The 21188-nt window shown below is 35.0% G+C and overlaps 1 protein-coding gene and 1 long non-coding RNA gene across 6 annotated transcripts in view; one reads left to right on the top strand and one right to left on the bottom strand.

The window, feature by feature from the left end:
* The window catches only part of SGPP1 (sphingosine-1-phosphate phosphatase 1), a 33307-nt gene extending 23122 nt beyond the window's left edge, over positions 1 to 10185 (top strand). The window contains exon 3 of the mRNA XM_072838870.1: positions 7750 to 10185. Coding sequence (XP_072694971.1) covers positions 7750 to 8301 — 552 coding nt within the window. The 3' untranslated portion in view covers positions 8302 to 10185. The remainder of the gene's footprint in view (positions 1 to 7749) is intronic.
* LOC140640078 (uncharacterized) overlaps positions 1 to 21188 on the bottom strand; it is a 71297-nt gene that overhangs the window by 21700 nt on the left and 28409 nt on the right. For all 5 annotated transcript variants that reach the window (XR_012036737.1, XR_012036738.1, XR_012036736.1 and 2 more), the window contains exons 2-3: positions 15475 to 15661; positions 13726 to 13855 (exon numbers count right to left, since the gene is read on the bottom strand). This is a non-coding gene — a long non-coding RNA (uncharacterized lncRNA). The remainder of the gene's footprint in view (positions 1 to 13725; positions 13856 to 15474; positions 15662 to 21188) is intronic.

The raw sequence follows: 21188 nt of genomic DNA, 5'->3' as shown, positions 1-21188 counted from the left end.
TCATAGCTGTAGAAAGACTGGGTTTCTATTTCTTACTTAGATTGCTTACTTCCAGTAGCTGCCCCTTCACTAGTAAATTTCCAGAAATTGCAAATACTATTTATTTTAATAAGCAAATTATTTGCATTCAACTTTTTATAACTATTTGCATTAATGCTAATTGTGAATTTACACATAATTCTAACTAATCTCTACTAATTTTATAATGAGACCGTGTATCATATTTTTTAGGTCAGATCTAATATTTGTCAAGAGAAAATGTTATCCATTTCTGTGTCTTGTTAGTTATTCCCTTCCAGTCCCAAAAGTTAGTAATATTACTCCTAAAAAACTACCAAATGATTATGCATCTTTGAGTGACAAAAAATGGATCCCTGATATTTCTTGAAGTGAAAGATATTATATAATATTACCCCTCGGTTCATTATCATAATAAAAAGTATAATAAGAATCTGATTATGTTGAATATATAATCTAAAAGATATGTTCTTTAAAAAAACTGATGTTTAGTGGATTGATCAAATATTCAAGCTGAGTTTAGTTCAGTTCATACTAGATGTCTATTTTTGAATCAGCTGACATAAAAACAATATTGATGTATTATTTTTCAAATCATGCATCTGATAACTCTAGTCCTTTATTCAAAAACCTTCTTGTCCCATTGAATGTTACATCAGTTTTATTCAAACCAGCTACTGAATTTTATTATTACAAATTTCTGTTTTCCTTTTGTTTTTCCGTTTTCCTTTTAAAAGTAAAATCATGGGTAACTTGTAAACATGTAAATTATGATCCTGTATTATGACCACAGTTTTTCCTAATCAATAATACATTGCTTCTTATTATTTGATAGTTGATATATGAAATTATAACTATAATGAATCCCCCTTGTTTACATTATGGATCTAATGTATTCCCACAATTTTTTTTCCTATATTGTAATGCTTCAGTAATTACCTGCATTTTTTTTAAAGATTTTATTTATTTATTCATGAGAGACACAGAGAGAGAATCAGAGACATACGCAGAAGGAGAAGCAGGCTCCATACAGGTAGCTGGATACAGGACTTGATCCTCCATCCTCAGATCTGGGATCATGCCCAGAGCCGAAGTCAGATCCTCAACTGCTAAGCCACCCAGGCTTTCCTATTACCTGCATTTTGAACTATATTCTTATTCATAATTTGTATCTTTACTATTTATTGTGAAAGAGTATGGAACTATAGGCAGCTAGTGCCCTACAAGTTGTTAATAGGTGCTTAGATACCATAGTATCTAAGCAGATGTGTCTTCATTAACATAAGAACAGAGTTCTGTGATAATGTGTTCTAAATAATTTAAAATGAACACTTCATTCAGTATTTGCCCTAAGCATTGTTGTTATTGTTACAACACAAAAAGCAACAGCTTAGTTTATTTCCAACATCTACCTACTTTCCTAAATGGATTTTTTTAATTCCAGGAAAAGTATAGAGGAGTTACTATATCTTTTCCTTTACTTATTATAAAACCTAGCTCTCAAAATTTAAATTCATAAAAATGCAGGCCATTTTTAAGTTACTAGACTGGGAACTTGTCAAACTATTATTTTGCTTCTGCATTAGTAACATTATGAATAGGCTATAAATCCATTTACCCAAAATTATACTGAAAACTTATATGTCTATATGTGGAAAGTCTTTTTAGAAAGATATTAATGAGATTATAAAGCAATATGTACTAGTCAAACCCATTTTTATAACAAGAAATAGAAATCCAAACAACCAACCAAAAACCCCTCAAAAACCCAAAAACATTATAAAGAAAGGTCTGGAACAGTCAACATTCAGAATCTTAAGAGTGACTATTCCTGGGTAATAAGTATTTGTTATTGTTTATCTGTATTTTCTAGTTTTTTTTTAATGATCACATTTTAAATTTGAATTTTAATTAAAGATAAACAATTCAAAATCTATCTTTAATAGTGCCTTAATAATCAAATAAAATGCATTCTAACAAAACATTTTGTTGTTTGGAACTGTTGGCATCACTGACATACTGAAATTAGAAGCAGGACACCTAAAATATGTTATAATTGAAAAAAAACTCAACAACTCACTAGGATATGACAGGAGCCCTGAATTCTAATCTTAGCAAATCACTGGCCTCTCTAGGTCTATTTCCTGATCAGAAGAAATGAAGAGGATAAAACTTTAGATTTAGTATGTAATAAACTTTATTAAGTTTATGGTATTTGATATTTCTGCCATAAATTTGATAAGCCTGAATATTCTAATGTGTAATTACTATTAGTTTGAGGGCATATAAGTTATCTATAGCTAACTGGTATCTAAAATTATTTGATACCACAATGATAGCCATCATGTTTATGTCCTGAATTCAGTTGTTCCTTCCTCTGGTTCTGTTGCATGGAGAATTCTACCACTGAACCACCCATGCACCTGGTTCTGTTGCATGGAAATTCAGTTTACCCTTCACTACTCAGGGTAATATCATAAATAATAACTCAATCTGAAAAGGAGGTAGATTTGTATAGTCTTTTTTTTTTTAAGATTTTATTTACTTATTCATGAGAGACACTGAGAGAGAGGAAGAGACACAGGCAGAGGGAGAAGCAGGCTCCCTGCAGGGAGCCTGATGTGGGACTCAACCCTAGGACCCTAGGATCACGACCTGAGTCAAAGGCAGATGCTCAACCACTAAGCCAGCCAGGTACCCCAGATTTGTATAGTTTAATATTCCTGCAACTCTAAAAAAAAAAAAAAAAAAAAGAGAGGACAACAAATACTGGATATTTTGTGTTGTACTGAAATAGATTTGTAGAATTATAATTTTTATGAGTTATTTTAAAGAATTCTTAAAGTGATCAAATGTAGGGGCACCTGGGCCAGCTCAGTCAGAGGAGTGAGCTTGTGATTCTTGATCTTGAGGTTGTGAGTTTGAACCCCACATTGGGTATAGGGATTACTTAAATGAATAAATAAAACTTTAAAAGTAACTATAGGGATCCCTGGGTGGCGCAGCGGTTTGGCGCCTGCCTTTGGCCCAGGGCGTGATCCTGGAGACCCGGGATCAAATCCCACATCGGGCTCCCGGTGCATGGAGCCTGCTTCTCCCTCTGCCTGTGTCTCTGCCTCTCTCTCTCTCTATCTGTCATAAATAAATAAAATATTAAAAAAAAAATAAAAGTAACTATATTTTAAAACGTGATCAAATGTAAAGAAAAAATCTTTAAAAGTCATTTTTTAAAAAATTTTTTATTTATTTATGATAGTCACAGAGAGAGAGAGAGAGAGAGAGGCAGAGACATAGGCAGAGGGAGAAGCAGGCTCCAAGCACCGGGAGCCCGATGTGGGATTCGATCCTGGGTCTCCAAGATCGCGCCCTGGGCCAAAGGCAGGCGCTAAAGCGCTGCGCCACCCAGGGATCCCAAAAGTCATTTAATTGATTAGTCTTTATCATTTTTTTTAAGGTAGTATAAAACTTTTATAGGAGGGCAGCCCAGGTGGCTCAGTGGTTTAGCACCACATTCAGCCCAGGGCCTGATCCTGGAGACTCAGGATTGAGTCCCACATTGGGCTCCCTGTGTGGAGCCTGCTTCTCCCTCTGCCTGGGTCTCTGCCTTTCTCTGTGTATCTCTCATGAATAAATAAATAAAATCTTAAAAAAAAAAAAAAGAGGGATCCCTGGGTGGCACAGCGGTTTAGTGCCTGCCTTTGGCCCAGGGCGCGATCCTGGAGACCCGGGATCGAATCCCATGTCGGGCTCCCGGTGCATGGAGCCTGCTTCTCCCTCTGCCTCTCTCTCTCTCTCTCTCTCTCTGTGACTATCATAAATAAATAAAAATTAAAAAAATATATAAAAAAATAAAAAATAAAAAAAGCTAACTTTGGAGCTAGCAAGCCTTCCTTTCATTTAATCTAACAGTAAATGTTATTATATATAGTTTTATGTAAAAAACTCATTAACTGTCATTTATTAAAACTTCTTTTTATTTAAAACTTCTGACTTGGTACACATTCTATGTAAGAATTACAAGACTCAGAACACTTCTACATTAGCATATTCTGAAATTTTTGAATCAGTCATGAAATTTAATAAAAAATAAAGCAACAGCTTCTATCCTGGTAGCCATAATCTTATAATTATTTTGCAAGACTCATGCCTTTAATTGCAAGGTAGGGAAGAAAGGGTAAGATAGCAACCAAAGGAACATAATCTCATAAAAGTTAATTAAATGGCAATTAGTGATATGAAATACAAAGAATAGAGGTGTGATAGTCACATAATTTGAGAGCTCCATGTCCAAAAGTATGATCAGATTTTGGGTCACTTTTGGAATCTTTGAGTAACTGCAGTAAAATTTAGTTAATAAGAATTCTTGGGTAACTTTTAGTATGTATCAGTGAATTTTCACAGACCTCATGTTCAAAAAAAATGTTAAAAATTTAGTTTTTCACTCCAATGCTGAGAATCATTTTTTTCAACAAATGTATTGAGCACTTTCAATCCATAAGATTAAATACCTAGCTGTATGACAGTAGTCTCATTTTCTTTAAAAAGTGGCTAATTAAGGTAACCATAAATATTTTAATCAAATTTGGACACTCCAAAAAAAAAATTTGGACACTCCTTGAAAGCAGAGAAAAGACACTTTTAATATTTATTCTGGGGACAAAAGAGCAAAATGAGATTGTATTTGTAAGCCTAAATGCAGTTACATAAAATATTAAAGTATTACAGCAGTGTTTTCAGTACAGAAAATATTATTCTCTGAAAATGTCTTTAGCCCAAGTTGAAAAATTGTTTCCTCTATTTCTCTTACAGAGTTCTTATCAAGCAAGATTATATGATAAGTCCAAAGAATTATTCTTAGTTTAACAAATATTTATTGCCTCCTTACTGTGTGCCAGCCATTGGCATATATGTATAAATAAGGTAGTCTTTGCCTTTGAGAAATTATTGTCTACATATGTAATATGTAATATAAATATGTAATGCCATGATTCTCAATTGGGGCTGCAAAATGGAATCACTGGGGAGCTTTTTTTAAGAAAAAAAATTGATGGCCTACTCCCACTTCAATTCAGTCAGAATCTCTGAGGATTGGCCCAGGCATCAATATTTGTAAAGTTCCTGAGTGATTTTTTTTAAAGGGCACAGGGATTGTGAACCTTTGGTTTTCTGGTAGAAATAGAAAGGAAAGCCATGTGGTAACTATTCTGACAGGTTTGTAGAAGATGCTATGGAGTAAAGAGGAGGAAAATTCCTTATTATGGGGTAGGAAGAGAAAGTTTATGGAGGTGATAGGTACCTGAGCAGAATCTCAAAGGATATGTAATAGTTTGTCTAAAATATGGAAGGAACGGTAATCCGAAGATGAGAGAAAATAAAGTCTCTAAATTCATTATGGGATTTGGCATTGAAGCATTATTTTTTAAGGTTGTTATTATTTTGTTTTTAAAGTAATCTCTACACCCAATGTGGGGCTTGAGCTCAAAACCCTGAGATCAACAGTCACATGCTTCATGGACTAAGCCAGCCAGGTGCCTCTGTCATTGAAGCATTATGATAGGCAGAAGCCAGATGTGAAACGTCCTTCTAAGGAGTTTGAATACACAAGTGAAATTTTTGCCTTAGTTCTTTAGTTTTTGCTAAGTGATTATATCTTTCTTTGACTTACTATCACAGCATTTATATAAAAAGAGTATAATTACTTTTAAATAATCTCATTTCATATTTTAGAATCAGAAAATATCCATAAAAATTGTTCTATATAGAAATAAATTTTTAAAATGCTTTTCTAATGATTGTAATTGTTGTAATTGTTGAATAACAGAGTAAAGATACTCACTTCCAAGTAATTTAGTAGATTTTGTTAGAATAGATAAATCCTATAAAGAATTCATTTGTTCATTCATCCAATATATATTTGAGTGTCTACAATGTGCCAAGCTTCCTAGGAAGGCAATGGTTAAAGAAGATAATTTCCATAAAAGTTTTAGCTGCACATTCAGTTCTTTCTCTCTTTAGCAATTGTCTATATCTTTAGCTATTCTTATATTTCATAGTATTCTTATTTAGAGTTTTATATTGTTTAGAACAATGCATTGTACTGTTGACTTTGCTGATCCACAATAAGGTGGAGCAGTTCAATAAAAAACTGTGCAGCAGTTCAATAAAAAGTGAGGACAATACCAAGAATTTGGGAGTATACTGAAGTCTTAAGTGTAAAAGGCAAACTTAAACATTTCAGAACATATCTTTACGATCTTGTGGCAGGGAAGGCTTTCTTAAGCAGTAAATAATAAATGTGATTACCTTAAAATTTAGAACTTCCGTTCATCAAAAGACTAAAGAAAATGAAAAGGCAGGCCATAAAATCCAAAAAAGATGTTTACAGAACATATTATTGATAAAAGATTTTGTTGAAAAAGGATTTATACAAAGATCATATGAAAAAAATCATGTAAGTCAGCAAGAAAAAAAATCTAAAAGAACAGTTGCAAAAAGACACAAATATACATTACACAAGGAATAACCCATAAATTTATGAAAAGATACTTACTAATCAGGAAAATCCAAGTTAAACATCAAGAAATGCCAACAGTTGAGGAGATGTAAATTTTTGTAAACATTTTGGAAATTTTTTTTATTGTCTTATAAAATAGAACATGCACATATCCTATGATTCTGCCATTCTGTTCCTAGGAAAGGCTTGCAGACCCATACCAGGCAATACAGAAACAAAGAACATAGTAGCACTGTTTCTAATATTCCTGGTTGGCTTAAGAATAGATACCAATTGAGAAAGCACTCGAGCTCAACCATAACCAATAAACTAATCCAAAACTTAAAAAAAAAAAGTTAAGTAACCATCAGTGGGAAAACGGATAAATAAACTGTATAATCACATAACAAAGTGTTACACAGTTGTGGAAGTGAATGACCTACAACTACATATAATGAATGAATCTTGAAGATTTAATGTTAACTTCTGTAAAGATTCAATATAATATTACGATCTTGTTGGGGGCAATGATTTCCTAGATATTAATTTTATAACTTCATATACACTCTACCTATCTTTTTATGTGTACCAATTATTGCATAATAAAAATTTTAAGACAGAAAAACATTAAGCTGTTGTTGACCCTTTAACAACATGGGTTTGAATTTTACAGGTCTCCTTATGTGCAGAATTTTTTATAGGACTGAATGTATTGTCTCATGATTTTAACATTTTCTTTTCTCTGGCTTTATTGTAAGAATACAGTATATAATACATATAACCTTTAAAAATATGTGTTGTTATCAGTAAGGCTTTGGGTCAACAGTATGCTATCAGTTAAGTTTTGAGGGAGTCAAAGTTATATGTCAATTTTCACAGTGTGTGGGGGTTGGCTCCCCTAATCCTCATATTAAGGGTCAGCTGTATAGTCTTTTTTCCCAGAAATAAAAACTATAAAATTTAGGCATAGTTTATTGTTGGGGGCTTAAATATAAATCTTTGTGTAGTATAGAATGTAATTTATAAAAAGGGGGAATTATGAAAAAATACTTTTATTATTATTGTTAAATCTTTTTATTATCACTAAAGGTTTTATTACTGATCATATGTTCAGTTAGTAAGCTTTACTTTGAAAATGTGACATTAAAATTTTATATTTATTAATATTTAAAATGTGAAATATACATTTTTAAATGTCAAAAGTCGTAGTATACTAAACAACTCTTCTCTTTTCCCAGGATATTATTGCTGGATTCCTATATACGATTTTAATCTTAATTATCTTCTATCCATTTGTGGACCTGATTGACAACTTCAACCAAACTCACAAATATGCTCCATTAATCATCATCGGGCTTCACTTAGCCTTGGGAATCTTTTCTTTCACTCTTGACACCTGGAGTACATCCCGAGGAGACACAGCTGAGATTCTAGGAAGTGGTGCTGGAATTGCATGTGGATCTCATGTTACCTATAACATGGGTCTAATATTAGATCCTTCTCTGGATATTCTACCGTTAGCTAGGCCCCCCATTACTATGACTCTGTGTGGAAAAGCCATATTGAGGATCCTAATTGGGATGGTATTTGTACTAATAGTCAGAGATATAATGAAAAAGATCACCATTCCTTTAGCCTGTAAAATCTTCAATATACCATGTGATGATGTTCGAAAAGCAAGACAACACATGGAAGTTGAACTTCCTTATCGGTATATTACCTATGGAATGGTTGGTTTCTCTATCACATTTTTTGTTCCTTACATATTTTTCTTCATTGGTATCTCTTGATGGAGAAATAGTGTTTATAAGAAAGGAGGGTATCAGTTACTGATATCTAAAAATATATTCTAGTTAAAAGCCAAATCAGAGTTAGGCTTTTGCAGGAATTTAACTTAAATAATTATTTAAGTAAATTCATAAGAATTGGTGCATTTTGTCATTGCACATCCAGATATTGTTTTAGGTGACCTGAGCTATTTTAAACACGGAGAAAATGATAAGTATCCATTTTGAATGTTCATGTAATGTTTGGAGAGTTTTATGCTGTTATGAATTGGAGTTATATATAATATATATTAAGATACATAATGGGCAAATATGTATCTAATATATGTTATATATGAAATAATATACCTAAGTTATTTTAAACTGTGGGGCTGAATTATAAAATCAATAATAATATGCAAACAATGTGCCTGTATATCTGGACTTAATACTGGCACGTTGTTAACAGATATATTTAACATTTATTTACTATGGGAGCCATTTCCTAATTGCATAATTACTAGGCCAGAATTCATATACCACCACATAATGATTTACTGCCTCTTTTTACACTGCCATCATCTTTCATGTTACCCATGATATTGAACATGGGAGGCATTTTTAATGGACCAAATTTTCAGAAAAATTCGGTTTTTTATTCTTTTTTTTTTTTTAAGTTCTGTACACTGTTGAATGTACTTTATTTGCAGTTCTGGACATCAGTTTAATAATTCAGGTACTGAATTTTATTGCTTGCTAATTGTGCCTTTCTGTTGCTGGATTAAGAAATGCCATGTATACTGTGATATAAAAATAAGATACTAAACTTTATCTTAAGTTACATATAATCAGGCAAATATTTTAAAAATACATGTCAAATTAACAGGGCTAGAAGTAACCCACTCGTAATTCTTTAGCCTTTATTTGGAAAGAAATGTGGAATGGGCTAAACTTTCTGATTTATTGGGAAGCTGAATGGATAAATATTTCCATTTTTGTAGGTATTTTTCTGTGCATTGTAAGTTATAGGAACAAGATATATTTTTTGTACATTGTCTTGATTGTTTATACTGCAGGTAGATATTTCCAGTGAATGGAAATGTAACTGAAATTTATAGATGGGACAATGCACAGGCTTCATTTGTAAACAAATCGTTTTTCTAAATTATTTGGAAAGGATTGGATTTAGCAGTGTTAACTTTTAATACCCATTTATTAGCTACTTAAGGTAAATTATAAAATCTAAAAGTATCAGTATTTCAGATCCTATTATTTTTCGATTTTTATTATTTTCAGAGTGGAAAATTTGGGTATTGTATTAAACTATTCTTTATTCTTCTGTCTGTGCCTTTATATTTTGAAGTGTAATTGTAGCTAGGTTAACATTAAGTTTATTTGTAGTAAGTTTTTTCATAAAGAAGAGAATTAACTTTCCATATAAATGAGCATCAGGTATGGAATTACTGACTTTAGTGCAATATCTGTCTGATTATCCAGAATTATCACTTAAGATGTTTCTATTTTGGACAGCATAACTATTTGAGCTCATATTTTTATAATTCTGATTGAGAATTTAGGGACATGGTAATTTTTACCAACATTGAATCTGATAATTTTAAATAAAGCAACTAAATTTGGGACCTTTACCTATTAGTAGGAAACCAAGGCACTTAGGAACATATCGGTACGTTGGAAAATGTGCAAAGAACTTTTCTTTCAAAATGTGTCTAATGAATTGAATTTTAGGGACTATTTCCCATAATCTGGGTCTATGCTATCTTATTGATTTTTATATCTAACTTAAAAGGTATTTGAAAATATTCCATTTCTTTGTGGTTTATTATTTTCTGTCCTATAATAGTTCCATGCTAGGTGTATTTTAAAATAAAAGCCAAATTCAGAATTGAAGGGTGTTTTGTTTTGTTTGCCTTCTATGCATTTAACCTTTGTATTATCTGATAGAGATTTATAAAAATATGTCTAGGATTTTCATTCTAGTAGGATTTTCCTATGAAGCATTTTATTCAAAATCAGAGTACTGTTTTCAGTATAGAAGACACTAAAGAATTGTTTTAGAGTTCCAACTGACTTTGGGCTCCAATTATGTACTTTTAGAGAGAAAAGTTTCATAATATTTCTTTAATAGTAGGAGTGCTACAGTCTCTCAGTCATTTAAGCATCTGACTCTTGGTTTCGGCTCAGGTCGTTTAATTCATGAGACACGCGGGATCCCTGGGTGGCGCAGCGGTTTGGCGCCTGCCTTTGGCCCAGGGCGCGATCCTGGAGACCCGGGATCGAATCCCACGTCGGGCTCCTGGTGCATGGAGCCTGCTTCTCCCTCTGCCTATGTCTCTGCCTCTGCCTCTCTCTCTCTCTCTCTCTTAAAAAAAAAAAATTTATGAGACACGCAGAGGCAGAGTCAGAGGGAGAAGCAGGCTTCTTGCAGGGAGCCCGATGCAGAACTCGATCCCCAAACTGGGATCACGCCCTGAGCTGAAAGCAGATGCTCAACCACCGAGCCACCCAGGCGTCCCAATGGCTCAGGTTTTGATCTCAGGGTCGTGAGATGGAGTCCCATTGTTGGGCTCTGTGCTCAGCAAGGAGTCTGCTTGAGATTCTGTCCCTCTCCCACTCTCTCCTCTTGCTCGTGCCGCTTCTGTGCTGTAAAATCATTAAGAAACTATAAAGAATTAACCTTTTAAGTTAAAGACTGAGGGATGCCTGGATGGCTCAACAGTTAAGTGCTGCCTTTGGCCCAGGGCATGATCCTGGAGTCCCCGGATCAAATCCCACTCAAATCCCACTCAAATCCCACTCAAATCCCACATCGGGCTCCCTGCATGGAGCCTGCATCTCCCCTCTACCTGTGTTTCTGCCTCTCTCTGTCTCTCATGAATAAATAAAACCTTAAAAAAAAAAAAAAAGGTAAAGACTGAGAGCTGCTCTCTCTCTCAAATCCATAAATAAAATCTTTTTTTTTTTTTTTTTTTAAGATTTTATTTGAGAGAGAGTGTGCCATGAGAGAGAACATGAGTAGAATGGGAGGGACAAAGGAAGAAGGAGAAGCAGACTCCCTGCTGAGCAGAATCTGATATGGGACTTGATCAAAGAGTCTGATATGGGACTTGATCCCAGGACCCTGGGATCATGATCTGAGGTGGAGACAGACACTTAACAGACTAAGCTACCAAGATGCCCCCTAAAATCTTTTTTTAAAAAGAAACTTATGAATAAACTGTTTTTCAGCAAAATCTGTGGCCAATAGTATTGCAGATAGTTGACTACTAATTCACTGTTTCAGGAATGAAACATAATATTAGGAATAGGTACTTTTTTTTTCTTTTTTTTAGGAATAGGTACTTTTTTCAAGCTAAATAAACATATAGACATTTCATTTTGTAATTTTAAAATGCTGTGATGGGGTGCCTGGCTGTCTCAGTAAGTAGAGCACTCTTACTCTTAGGGTCATGAGTTCAAGCCCCACATTGGGTATGGAGCCTAATTTTTTAAAAAAAGAAAAAACTATGTTATGTGAATTGCAAAAACTAGGTATGGCAAAAACTCATTTTAAGACCTAATACAGAGGAATGCTACTATTTAGTATTTAGTATTTTTATTTAGAATCTTTCTAGTAATCTTTATTAAATGTTTCTTTCAAAGACAAAAATAAAAATTCAGTGACACAAGTACAATTTTAAAGAAATTTTTCATAAGGATGAGTAAATATTAGAATGTTTTTGAGTATATGATAATACAACTTTATACAGCAAAGATTTTTCATTGGCAAAGTAATTTCATTCTTGTTAAAGAATGTTTTCTCTAGATTTAAAAGCCTGTTTAATCTGGACATGAGTAAGAACCAATTTTTAAAATTCAACTTTAGGGGCACTTGGGTGGTTCAGTCAGTTAAGCATCTGACTCTTGGTTTTGGCTAGAAGCATGATCCTGTCCACAGACAGGCTTCAGCACATGCATTTTTCTGGGAGAAAAATTCTACAACTTCCATCAGATCCTCAGATCAATGACCTAAAAAAGTTTAAAATTATGTAATAGCCTACCTTTTACTTCTTTTAGCTGTTTTAAAAATTTAGGTTGGGGGCGCCTGGGTGGCTTAGTTGGTTAAGATCTGCCTTTGGCTCAGGTCATGATCTCATGGTCCTGCAATAGAGCTCTGTGTAGGGTTCCCTGCTTAGCAGGGAGTCTGCTTCTCCCTCTCCCTCTGCTCCTCCCCGCCCCCCCACTTATGCTCTCTCTTGCTCACTCAAATAAATAAAATCTTAAAAAAAAAATTAAAATAAAGGGACACTTGGATGGCTCAGCGGTTGAGCGCCTGCCTTTGGCTTAGATCGTGATCCCCGGGTCCTGGGATCAAATCCCACATCAGGCTCCATGCAGGGAAACTGCTTATCCCTCTGTCTAGGTCTCTGCCTCTCTGTGTCTCTCATGAATAAATACATAAAATCTTTAAAAAGAAACAAAAATAAAAATTTAGGTTGTAAGTAAATGCTTCCAATTTATCTGGTAGGAACTGTCACTTTTCATGCAAATATTTTTTTTTCATGCAAATATTTAAGGATAACTTAGATTCTTGAAATGTTTTGCCTGTAATTACTATAATACCTTGTTATATAGAATGTGATTTGTATCCAAATTATTTTCTTTAAAAGCAAATCTGAAAGAAAATATTCTGTATATATGAGGATAAAACTTTAGTTTCTAGTAATAAGCTATATAATGTATCCTCGAGAATATTGCTTTGTACAGTTGATCGTTAATTTTTTTTTAAGATTTTATTTATTTATTCATAAGAGACACATACACAGAGAGATAGAGAGAGAGAGGCAGAGACATAGGCGGAGGGAGACGCAGGCTCTATGCAGGGAGCCTGATGTGGGACTCGATCCTGGGACTCCGGGATCATGCCCTGAGCCGAAGGCAAGACGCTCAACCACTGAGCCACTCAGGCGTCCCTGATCTTTAATTTTTCACATAATCAACTACTTCAAAATCTGTGATTTTTATAACTAAAGTGATTATAAATATCACTTATATTTAGTGATCTCAATATAGATGAGATATATTCAGGGCTTAAATATCAATCTTTTACTTAAGCACAGGGAAAAGGTTCCCTTAGATTCCAAAGGTCTCCAAATCCAGATTTAGGAGACTTGGCTGGGGGCTAGTGGCAAATAAAATAGACTCTTAATTCCCCTAATACTTAAAGGGTCTCCCCCCTCTGCCAACCTTTTCATCTGTGTTGATTTAGGGATAAAATTCACCAAATAATTTTAATGGACAATGTTACTTGTGCTCATTTTTTACTGAAACACTGATAACCTTGAAATAGTAAATGTAAAAAAAAAAATGAATACTCCTTCCTCAACATTTCCACTCTGCAAAATGTTTCAGATAGTATTACAAAATATTAATAGATATTTCTCAGGATACCTGGGTGGCTCAGCCATTGAGCATCTGCCTTCAGCTCAGGGCATGAATCCGGAGTTCCAAGATCAAGTCCCACATTGGGCTCTTTGCAGGGAGCCTGTTTCTTCATCTGCCTCTGTCTCTGCCTCTGTTACTTTTATGAATAAATAAATTTTTAAAAAACATATTTCTCTTTGCAGTATATTTCCAAAATATTATTTATGGACTCAAGCTGTAAATTTTTAAATTAACATATAACTTAATTTATAAGTATCATTAATCAATTATAAACCTAAATACAACATTTATATCTGAAGTAGTTTTCTACCTTTCCTAAAAATAATCTATAATTTCCCACTGTTATACATGTTAAGGGGAATTATAGAATTATAAAATATTTCAGACTACATAGGATCTTAGAGATCATATATGGCAACTTTTTACCAAATTTTCAAATCTATAATATTGGCAGATACAGTCACACTTCAGACAAATTGCGGGTTTGGTTACAGACCAATGCAATAAAGTAAGTATCACAATAGAGTGAATCAAATCAATTTTTTGGTTTCCCAGGCCATATAAAAGTTGTGTTTACCCTATACTGTAGTCTTGTAAGTTTTCGATAGCATAACTTCTAGAAAACAATGTACATATCTTAATTTAAAAATACTTTATGGCTAAAAAAAAAATGCTAACCATCATCTAAGCTTTCAGTGAGTTGTAATCACTGATCATCATCAATAACAATGATGAAAAAGTTTGAAATACCTCAAGAATTATCAAAATGTGACACACACAAAATGAACAAATGCTGCTAGAAAAAATGGCAGTCACTTGACACAGGGTTGCCACAAACCTATAATCTGTAAAAAAAAAAAAAACACAATGTCTGTGAAAAGCAATAGAATGAGGTATGCCTGTAATTATGCACAATCTTCTTAATTAGTTACAGTTAGGCAACTATAACTTTATGATGCACTGTTGAACGGTTCTGAGTGAAAAAAAATTTAATGGGCTAAGAGCAGTGTAGTGTGGGGCAGAGGATACACTTTTGGTAGAAGAAATAGGATGAACCAAAGCACAGAAATGGGAAAGTGTTAGACATGTTTAGCAAACAAATGCATTGCTGTCTATCTGTGGAGCATGAAAGTACCTGGAAGGGAGCAGTTGAAAAGTCTGTTAAAATGTTTAATAAACAATGAGTATAAATAATGAAGTGCTGCCTTTCTTTACCAGTAGAAGAGCTACACTACTTAGTACTCACTTGGCTCAGGGATGAAATTATACCCAACTTGAAGGTAATCAGAACTATTGTTTGATAATTATTATTATTTTTTAAAATCTGTGATAAAGAGACTTCTGTGTTTTGCTTTGTCTTTTATTAAGAGGAAAAACAAGGCAATTTCATATATCAATCTTGGATTTTATTTATTTATTTTTAAGATTTTATTTATTTATTCATGAGACACAGAGAGAGAGAAGCAGGCTCCATGCAGGGAGCCCAATGTGGGACTTGATCCCAGATCCCGGGGTCATGCCCTGAGGTGGAGGCAGATGATCAACACTTGAGCCACTCAGGCATCCTGCAATCTTGGATTTTATATAAAGAAGCTCAAGGCCTTGAATTTTGGTGACATGAGATCATGAATGCTGTAGTTGCAATTTTTGAAAGGAGGGGCCCCAAGGAAATTAAGAAAACTCTGAATATGAAGCTATACTCTCCTTGCTTTCCAAAGCCTCACTAGAGGGACGTAAAACAAACTAATAACTTACCCAGAATCCTGCTAACCAACCATGAAGAAATAGGTCATGAGGATAAGCTGCAGACCAGCTATAAGGAGCCTTCCATCCATGCTTTGAAAATAACACTGGTGTCCTTCAACTTATTATCCCACCATACTGAGTAACATTTCTTCTAGAGATCGAGGTCAGAACTTATCACACATATGACTAACTTCAACTGCATGAGACATAAAGATTGTGAGGGAGTGTTAGGATATTTGCTAGCAGAATCACAGACACCAAATATGTTCTCCATAAATGAAGTAATCCCCAATATACCCATGCCCACCTAATTTTCCTGATTCAACATTGTTCAAGAAGGCTCTTGACTTCATTAAGGGAATGTGTGACTTATTTTAAAAAGACATACGACCATGTTTACCTTACAGTTAGCTCTCAAACATGTTACTAGCTGTTACAGATCTGTGAATATAGGCATTCTATATACATCATTCACCTGAAATCTCATTCCAAAGAAACTTGGCTGACTGTTTCATAAGACGGTTTTATAAGTAGAAAGGGAAGATTATAGACTTCTGTTTTGGGAAGTCTATAATGTACCATGTCACGATACATTAATGTCTATTATAAGGCTGACCAGATTTTAGACTTGCAGGCAGATTTTCTCGACTCCTGACCCCAACACTTGACAGAACCATTCTTGTGAAAATGTTTGTGTATGAATTCCACTCTGTATAAAGTTGCTAGTGCCAAACTGGTATTGACTTTCGTGTACCCATTCTGTGTCTGTTTTCTCCAAAACACAGTGACAAAAGAGGTAGGTTGAATAAAAGAAATATACTCAGGCAAGGATATTACAGATCAAGTCAGAAGACCAGAAGTTTTGTTTTGACTTTATTTTGGACTTTGATTCTAATTTGCTATACCTATAGGCACTAGCTCTGTCTTCTATGAGACACAATTCCTCACATATAAAATAAAGAGGTTAAAGTTGATGTTCTCTAAGATCCCTTTCAACATTAGAATTTAATATAAAAAATGTTAGATCAAGAAAAAACAAAGGGAATATCTCTATTGTTTGTAATAGGCTACTAAAAATTTTTTTTAAATCCATTTCCACAAGGAAATAAAGTTAAGGAAGCCTATCTTGTTCTGTCCACAAAAAGTTTGCATACATCCCTTTAAGAAAGTTACAAGTATCTCCAAAAAGAAACAATGAGTTCATTGTTTTACAAGGGTCATAACACTGGTTTGAATGACAAAGCTTAAAGTAACTGCAAAGTAGGGCAGCCCCAGTGGCGGTGGCGCAGTGGTTTAGCGCCGCCTTCAGCTCAGGGCATGACCCTGGAGATGAAGGATCGAGTCCCACATTGGGCTCCGTGAATGGAGCCTGCTTCTCCCTCTGCCTCTCTCTGTGTGTCTCTCTCATGAATGAATAAAAAAAAAAAATCTTTAATAAAAAAGTAAAAAGTAACCGTTTGGCTATGGGGATGGATATACAAATGAAGAAGAAAAAAAGGAAAATTTTTGGGAATCTCATTCATAACTAAAACAGAAGAGAATGCTGGATAAGGAATGTAAAACTACTACAAGCATAAACCTGATATGAACCTTAAAGATTCATGCTGCATTTTTAAAAAATAAGACCCTTGTAATATAAAAGATTGAAAATTACAGAGCATAGTATCAAATTATAAATATTTTTAAAATAAAGCCAAACATAAAATCCCTACCTTTGTTCACTTGAACATTTCTAAAGCTTAATAATGCTTACTGCAAAAAGGCATTTTAAAAAATACAAGTTTATTACAAAACGAGATTTTTTTAAAGATTTTATTCACTTATTCATCACACACACACACACACACACACACACACACACACACACACAGGCAGAGACACAGGCAGAGGGAGAAGCTGGCTCCATGCAAGGAGCCCAACCGACATGGGACTCAATCCCGGTTCTCCTGGATAATGCCCTGGGCTGAAGGTGGCGCTAAACCGCTGAGCCACCGGGGCTGCCCAAGATGAGGTTATTCTTGAATGTCATTCAGTAATTTTCTTATGATGGTTCTACTTAGGATCTCTCCACTTTGTGATAGTGCAAAAGTGATATTCAGTAGAAACCATTCACGGGATTTTGAATTTTGATCTTTTCTGGCCGAGTGATAGGGTACAACACTCCTGTGATACTGGGCAGTAGCAGTGAGGGGCACCTCCCAGTCAGCCAAGTGATTACATGGGTAATCAACCCATACACTTGCAACCATTCAATGCACATATGACCATTCTTTCACTTTCAATACAGTATTCAATATATCACATGATATATTCAACATTTTATTATAATAGGTTTTATGTTGGATGATTTTGCCTAACTGTAGTCTAATGTGTTCAAAGCCCATATAAGGTAGGGTACCTCTTCATATGGATGGCTTCCCCTCATCATTCAATTAAATAGCATCTTCTCAATGAAGCTCTCCCTGGTCATCTTATCTAATGGAGCCCCCATTTCCTGTGTGTTTTTATCACCTTACCTTGTTGTATTTTGTTCATAGCACTGAAATTATCTTGTTTTGTTTGCTTTCTGTTTTCTTTCCCCACTAGCATGGAAGCTCTGAGGGCAAGGGACCATATCTATCATACTCTATGCTTTATTCTCAGCACTAAAATTTAAAAGGGACTCAACACAAATTTGTTTATGGATGACTGAATGGATTTGCCTTATTATTTTAAATTGTTGCATGGTCTAATTACATAATTCTACCAGAGTTTATGTAACCATTCCTCTATTTTTTTTTTAATTTTATTTATTTATTTGAGAGAGAAAGAGAGCAGAGAGAGACACTGAGCAAGCATGGTGGGGAGAGGGGCAGAGAGAGAGGGAGAAGCAGGCTCCCCGCTGAGCAAGGAGCCTGACATGGGGTTTGATCCTAGGACCCTGAGATTATGACCAGAGCTGAAGGCAGCTTAACTGACTGAGCCACCCAGGCACCCCACCATTCCTCTATTAATGAGCTTTCAGATTGCTATTTTTTTGCTGTAACAATGCCACTCTGAAGATAATTGTGTCTTTTCTTTTTTTAAAGACTGTATTTATTTATTTGAAAGAGAGAACACATGAACACATGTGTGCAAGAGGGGGAAGGGGAGGAGGGAGAGAAGGAATCTCAAGCAGACTCTCTGCTCAGTGCAGAGCCCAAAGTAGGGCATGAGATTTTATGACCCTGAGATCATGACCTGAGCCAAAATCAAGAGTCAAATGCTTAACTGACTGAGCTACCCAGGCACCCCTTCTTGTCTTTTTGTAATTACATGTGACTACATAGAGGCAGGCAGCCAACAAAAAATGAGTAAATAAGACAATATCCTATCCTCTTCCCCAATACCATTTGTTTCCCTTTCTCACAGAAATTTAAAGAACTCTCACATACAAATAATTTTTATGTATTTTATTTCTTTATTTTTTAAGTAGGCTCCATGACTAACGTGGAGCCAAACACAGGGCTTGAACTCACAACCCTGAGATCAAGACCTAAGCTGAGATCAAGAGTTAGATTCGAAGGGATGCCCTGGGTGGCCTTGGGCTCAGGGCTTGATCCCGGAGTCCTGGGATTGAGTCCCACATCTGGGTTCCCTGCCTGGAGCCTGCTTCTCCCTCTGCCTATGTCTCTGCCTCTCTCTCTGTGTCTCTCATGAATTAAATAAATCAAACCTTAAAAAAAAGAAGGTTAGATGCTTAACCAACTGAGCTATCCAGGCACCCCTCACACAAAATAATTTTTAAAAACAGGACAAGTTTTGTTTTGTTTTGTAATAGCTCAGATCCAAAGAGAAAGTTGTGTTTACATCAAGAACATATTTTCTGTCCTATCACCATAGGATTGTAAGAAGATAGAACAAGACTTTTAAAATTAACCTCTACAAATAATTTTAAGTTTGATCTTTCATCATCTCATAGTCTTAATTATCTCTTTTGGCTCCCTGCCTGTATGTATCTTTGGCAACTTACACTAGAATGTTAAAAAGTTCTATAGTGAACATTTTGTGACATTTTAAATGGAGTTTATTGCTATTTAATTATTTAAAAACTGTTGCTGTATTGAAATAAACAAAAATGATCTATTTTAAGAAAATTAATAGCAAGAATTAAGAGACAATAGATCTGGGGCAACTGGGTGGCTCAGTGGTTGTGCACTTGCCTTAGGCTTAGGTCACGATCCCGGGGTCCTGGGATTGAGTCCTGCATCAGGCTCCCTGTGGAGAGTCTGCTCCTCCTTCTGCCTATGTCTCTGCCTCTCTGTATCTCTCATGAATAAATAAATAAAATCTTAAAAAGAAAGACAACAGATCTGCTAATATTGTTCTTCATGGTCAGTAATTTCTTGTAGTTCTTCCTCTTTCCTTTTGTTACTACTGTTCCTCTAAGCTTTGTGCTAAAATGAGACAATATTTTAAACCTTGTCAGGGATCCCTGGGTGGCGCAGCGGTTTGGCGCCTGCCTTTGGCCCAGGGCGCGATCCTGGAGACCCGGGATCGAATCCCACATCAGGCTCCCAGTGCATGGAGCCTGCTTCTCCCTCTGTCTGTGTCTCTGCCTCTCTCTCTCTCTCTCTCTCTGTGACTATCATAAATAAAAAAAAAATAAAAATAAAATAAATAAATAAACCTTGTCAGGAGTATATACTGTACCTAACCACAATAATTCAATTGAAGACTATGTTCCTTGGGCTATTACAAGCTTTTTATTCCAAATAACAATATTGATAAAATTGAATAACATTAATGCTCAAATATGAATTCCAACCAATTATCAATGTGTTATCAGTTCAAACCCAATAATACATTGTAAAATAACATCTTGAAAACGAACTGTAAAGGAGGCATAAGGACTAATTAACATATTTTAGGCAGATATATCAGTAATCTTTGGATTTTTACTAATTCACTACATAAAACATGTATTCAAAGGAATGTGTGAGCACAATATAGAGCCTGATGTACATAATAAACAGAAGTATCAGAAACCTTAGTCAAAATGGTTTTTTAAAAATATTTATTTATTTATCTTAGAGAGAGAGCAGGCACTTGAGCATGCATGCGCAGGAGGGGCAGAGGGAGAGGAAGAAAAGCAAACTTCCTGCTGAGTGCAGAGTCTGATATGGCACTCAACCCCAGGACCCTGAGATCATAATCTGAGCTAAAATCAAGAACTGAATGACTGAGCCACCCAGGCAACCCCAAACGGTATGTATGTATGTATTCTTCTAATTTTAAGATTTTATTTATTTGACAGAAAATGAGAGAGCACAAGCAGGGGGAGAGGCAGAGGGAGAGCAAGAAGCAGGCTCCCTGCTGAGCAGGAAACCTGATGCTAGCCCTGATCCCAAGACCATGGAAAGACCTGAGCAGAAGGCAGACGCTTAACTCACTGAGCCACTCAGGCACCACACCCAAAGTGATTTTTAAAAATAAAAGTAATTATCTCATTTAACTGAATGTCTAGAAGTGGTAGGCTCCAGGCCAAATTTGATCCAATGAAATCTAAAGTCATGGAAAGAGGTATAATTGCTTTTGGAGCAACCTTAATAACATGTTTCATCTCAAGGACAAACACCAATCAACTAAGTATTTTGCTGAAGGGCTATGTTGTGAAGAATTTAAATTCTCTCAATAGGAGCTAATAAATAACAAGATTCAACCAAGCAAATTTGAAGATCTAATTGGCTTTATTAAACAATTAA

The sequence above is a fragment of the Canis lupus genome, chromosome 9, assembly GCF_048164855.1.
Source record: "Canis lupus baileyi chromosome 9, mCanLup2.hap1, whole genome shotgun sequence".
Taxonomy (NCBI): Eukaryota; Metazoa; Chordata; class Mammalia; order Carnivora; family Canidae; genus Canis; species Canis lupus.
The sequence above is the reverse complement of the archived record's forward strand: the minus strand, read 5'-3'. Positions and strand labels throughout refer to the sequence as shown.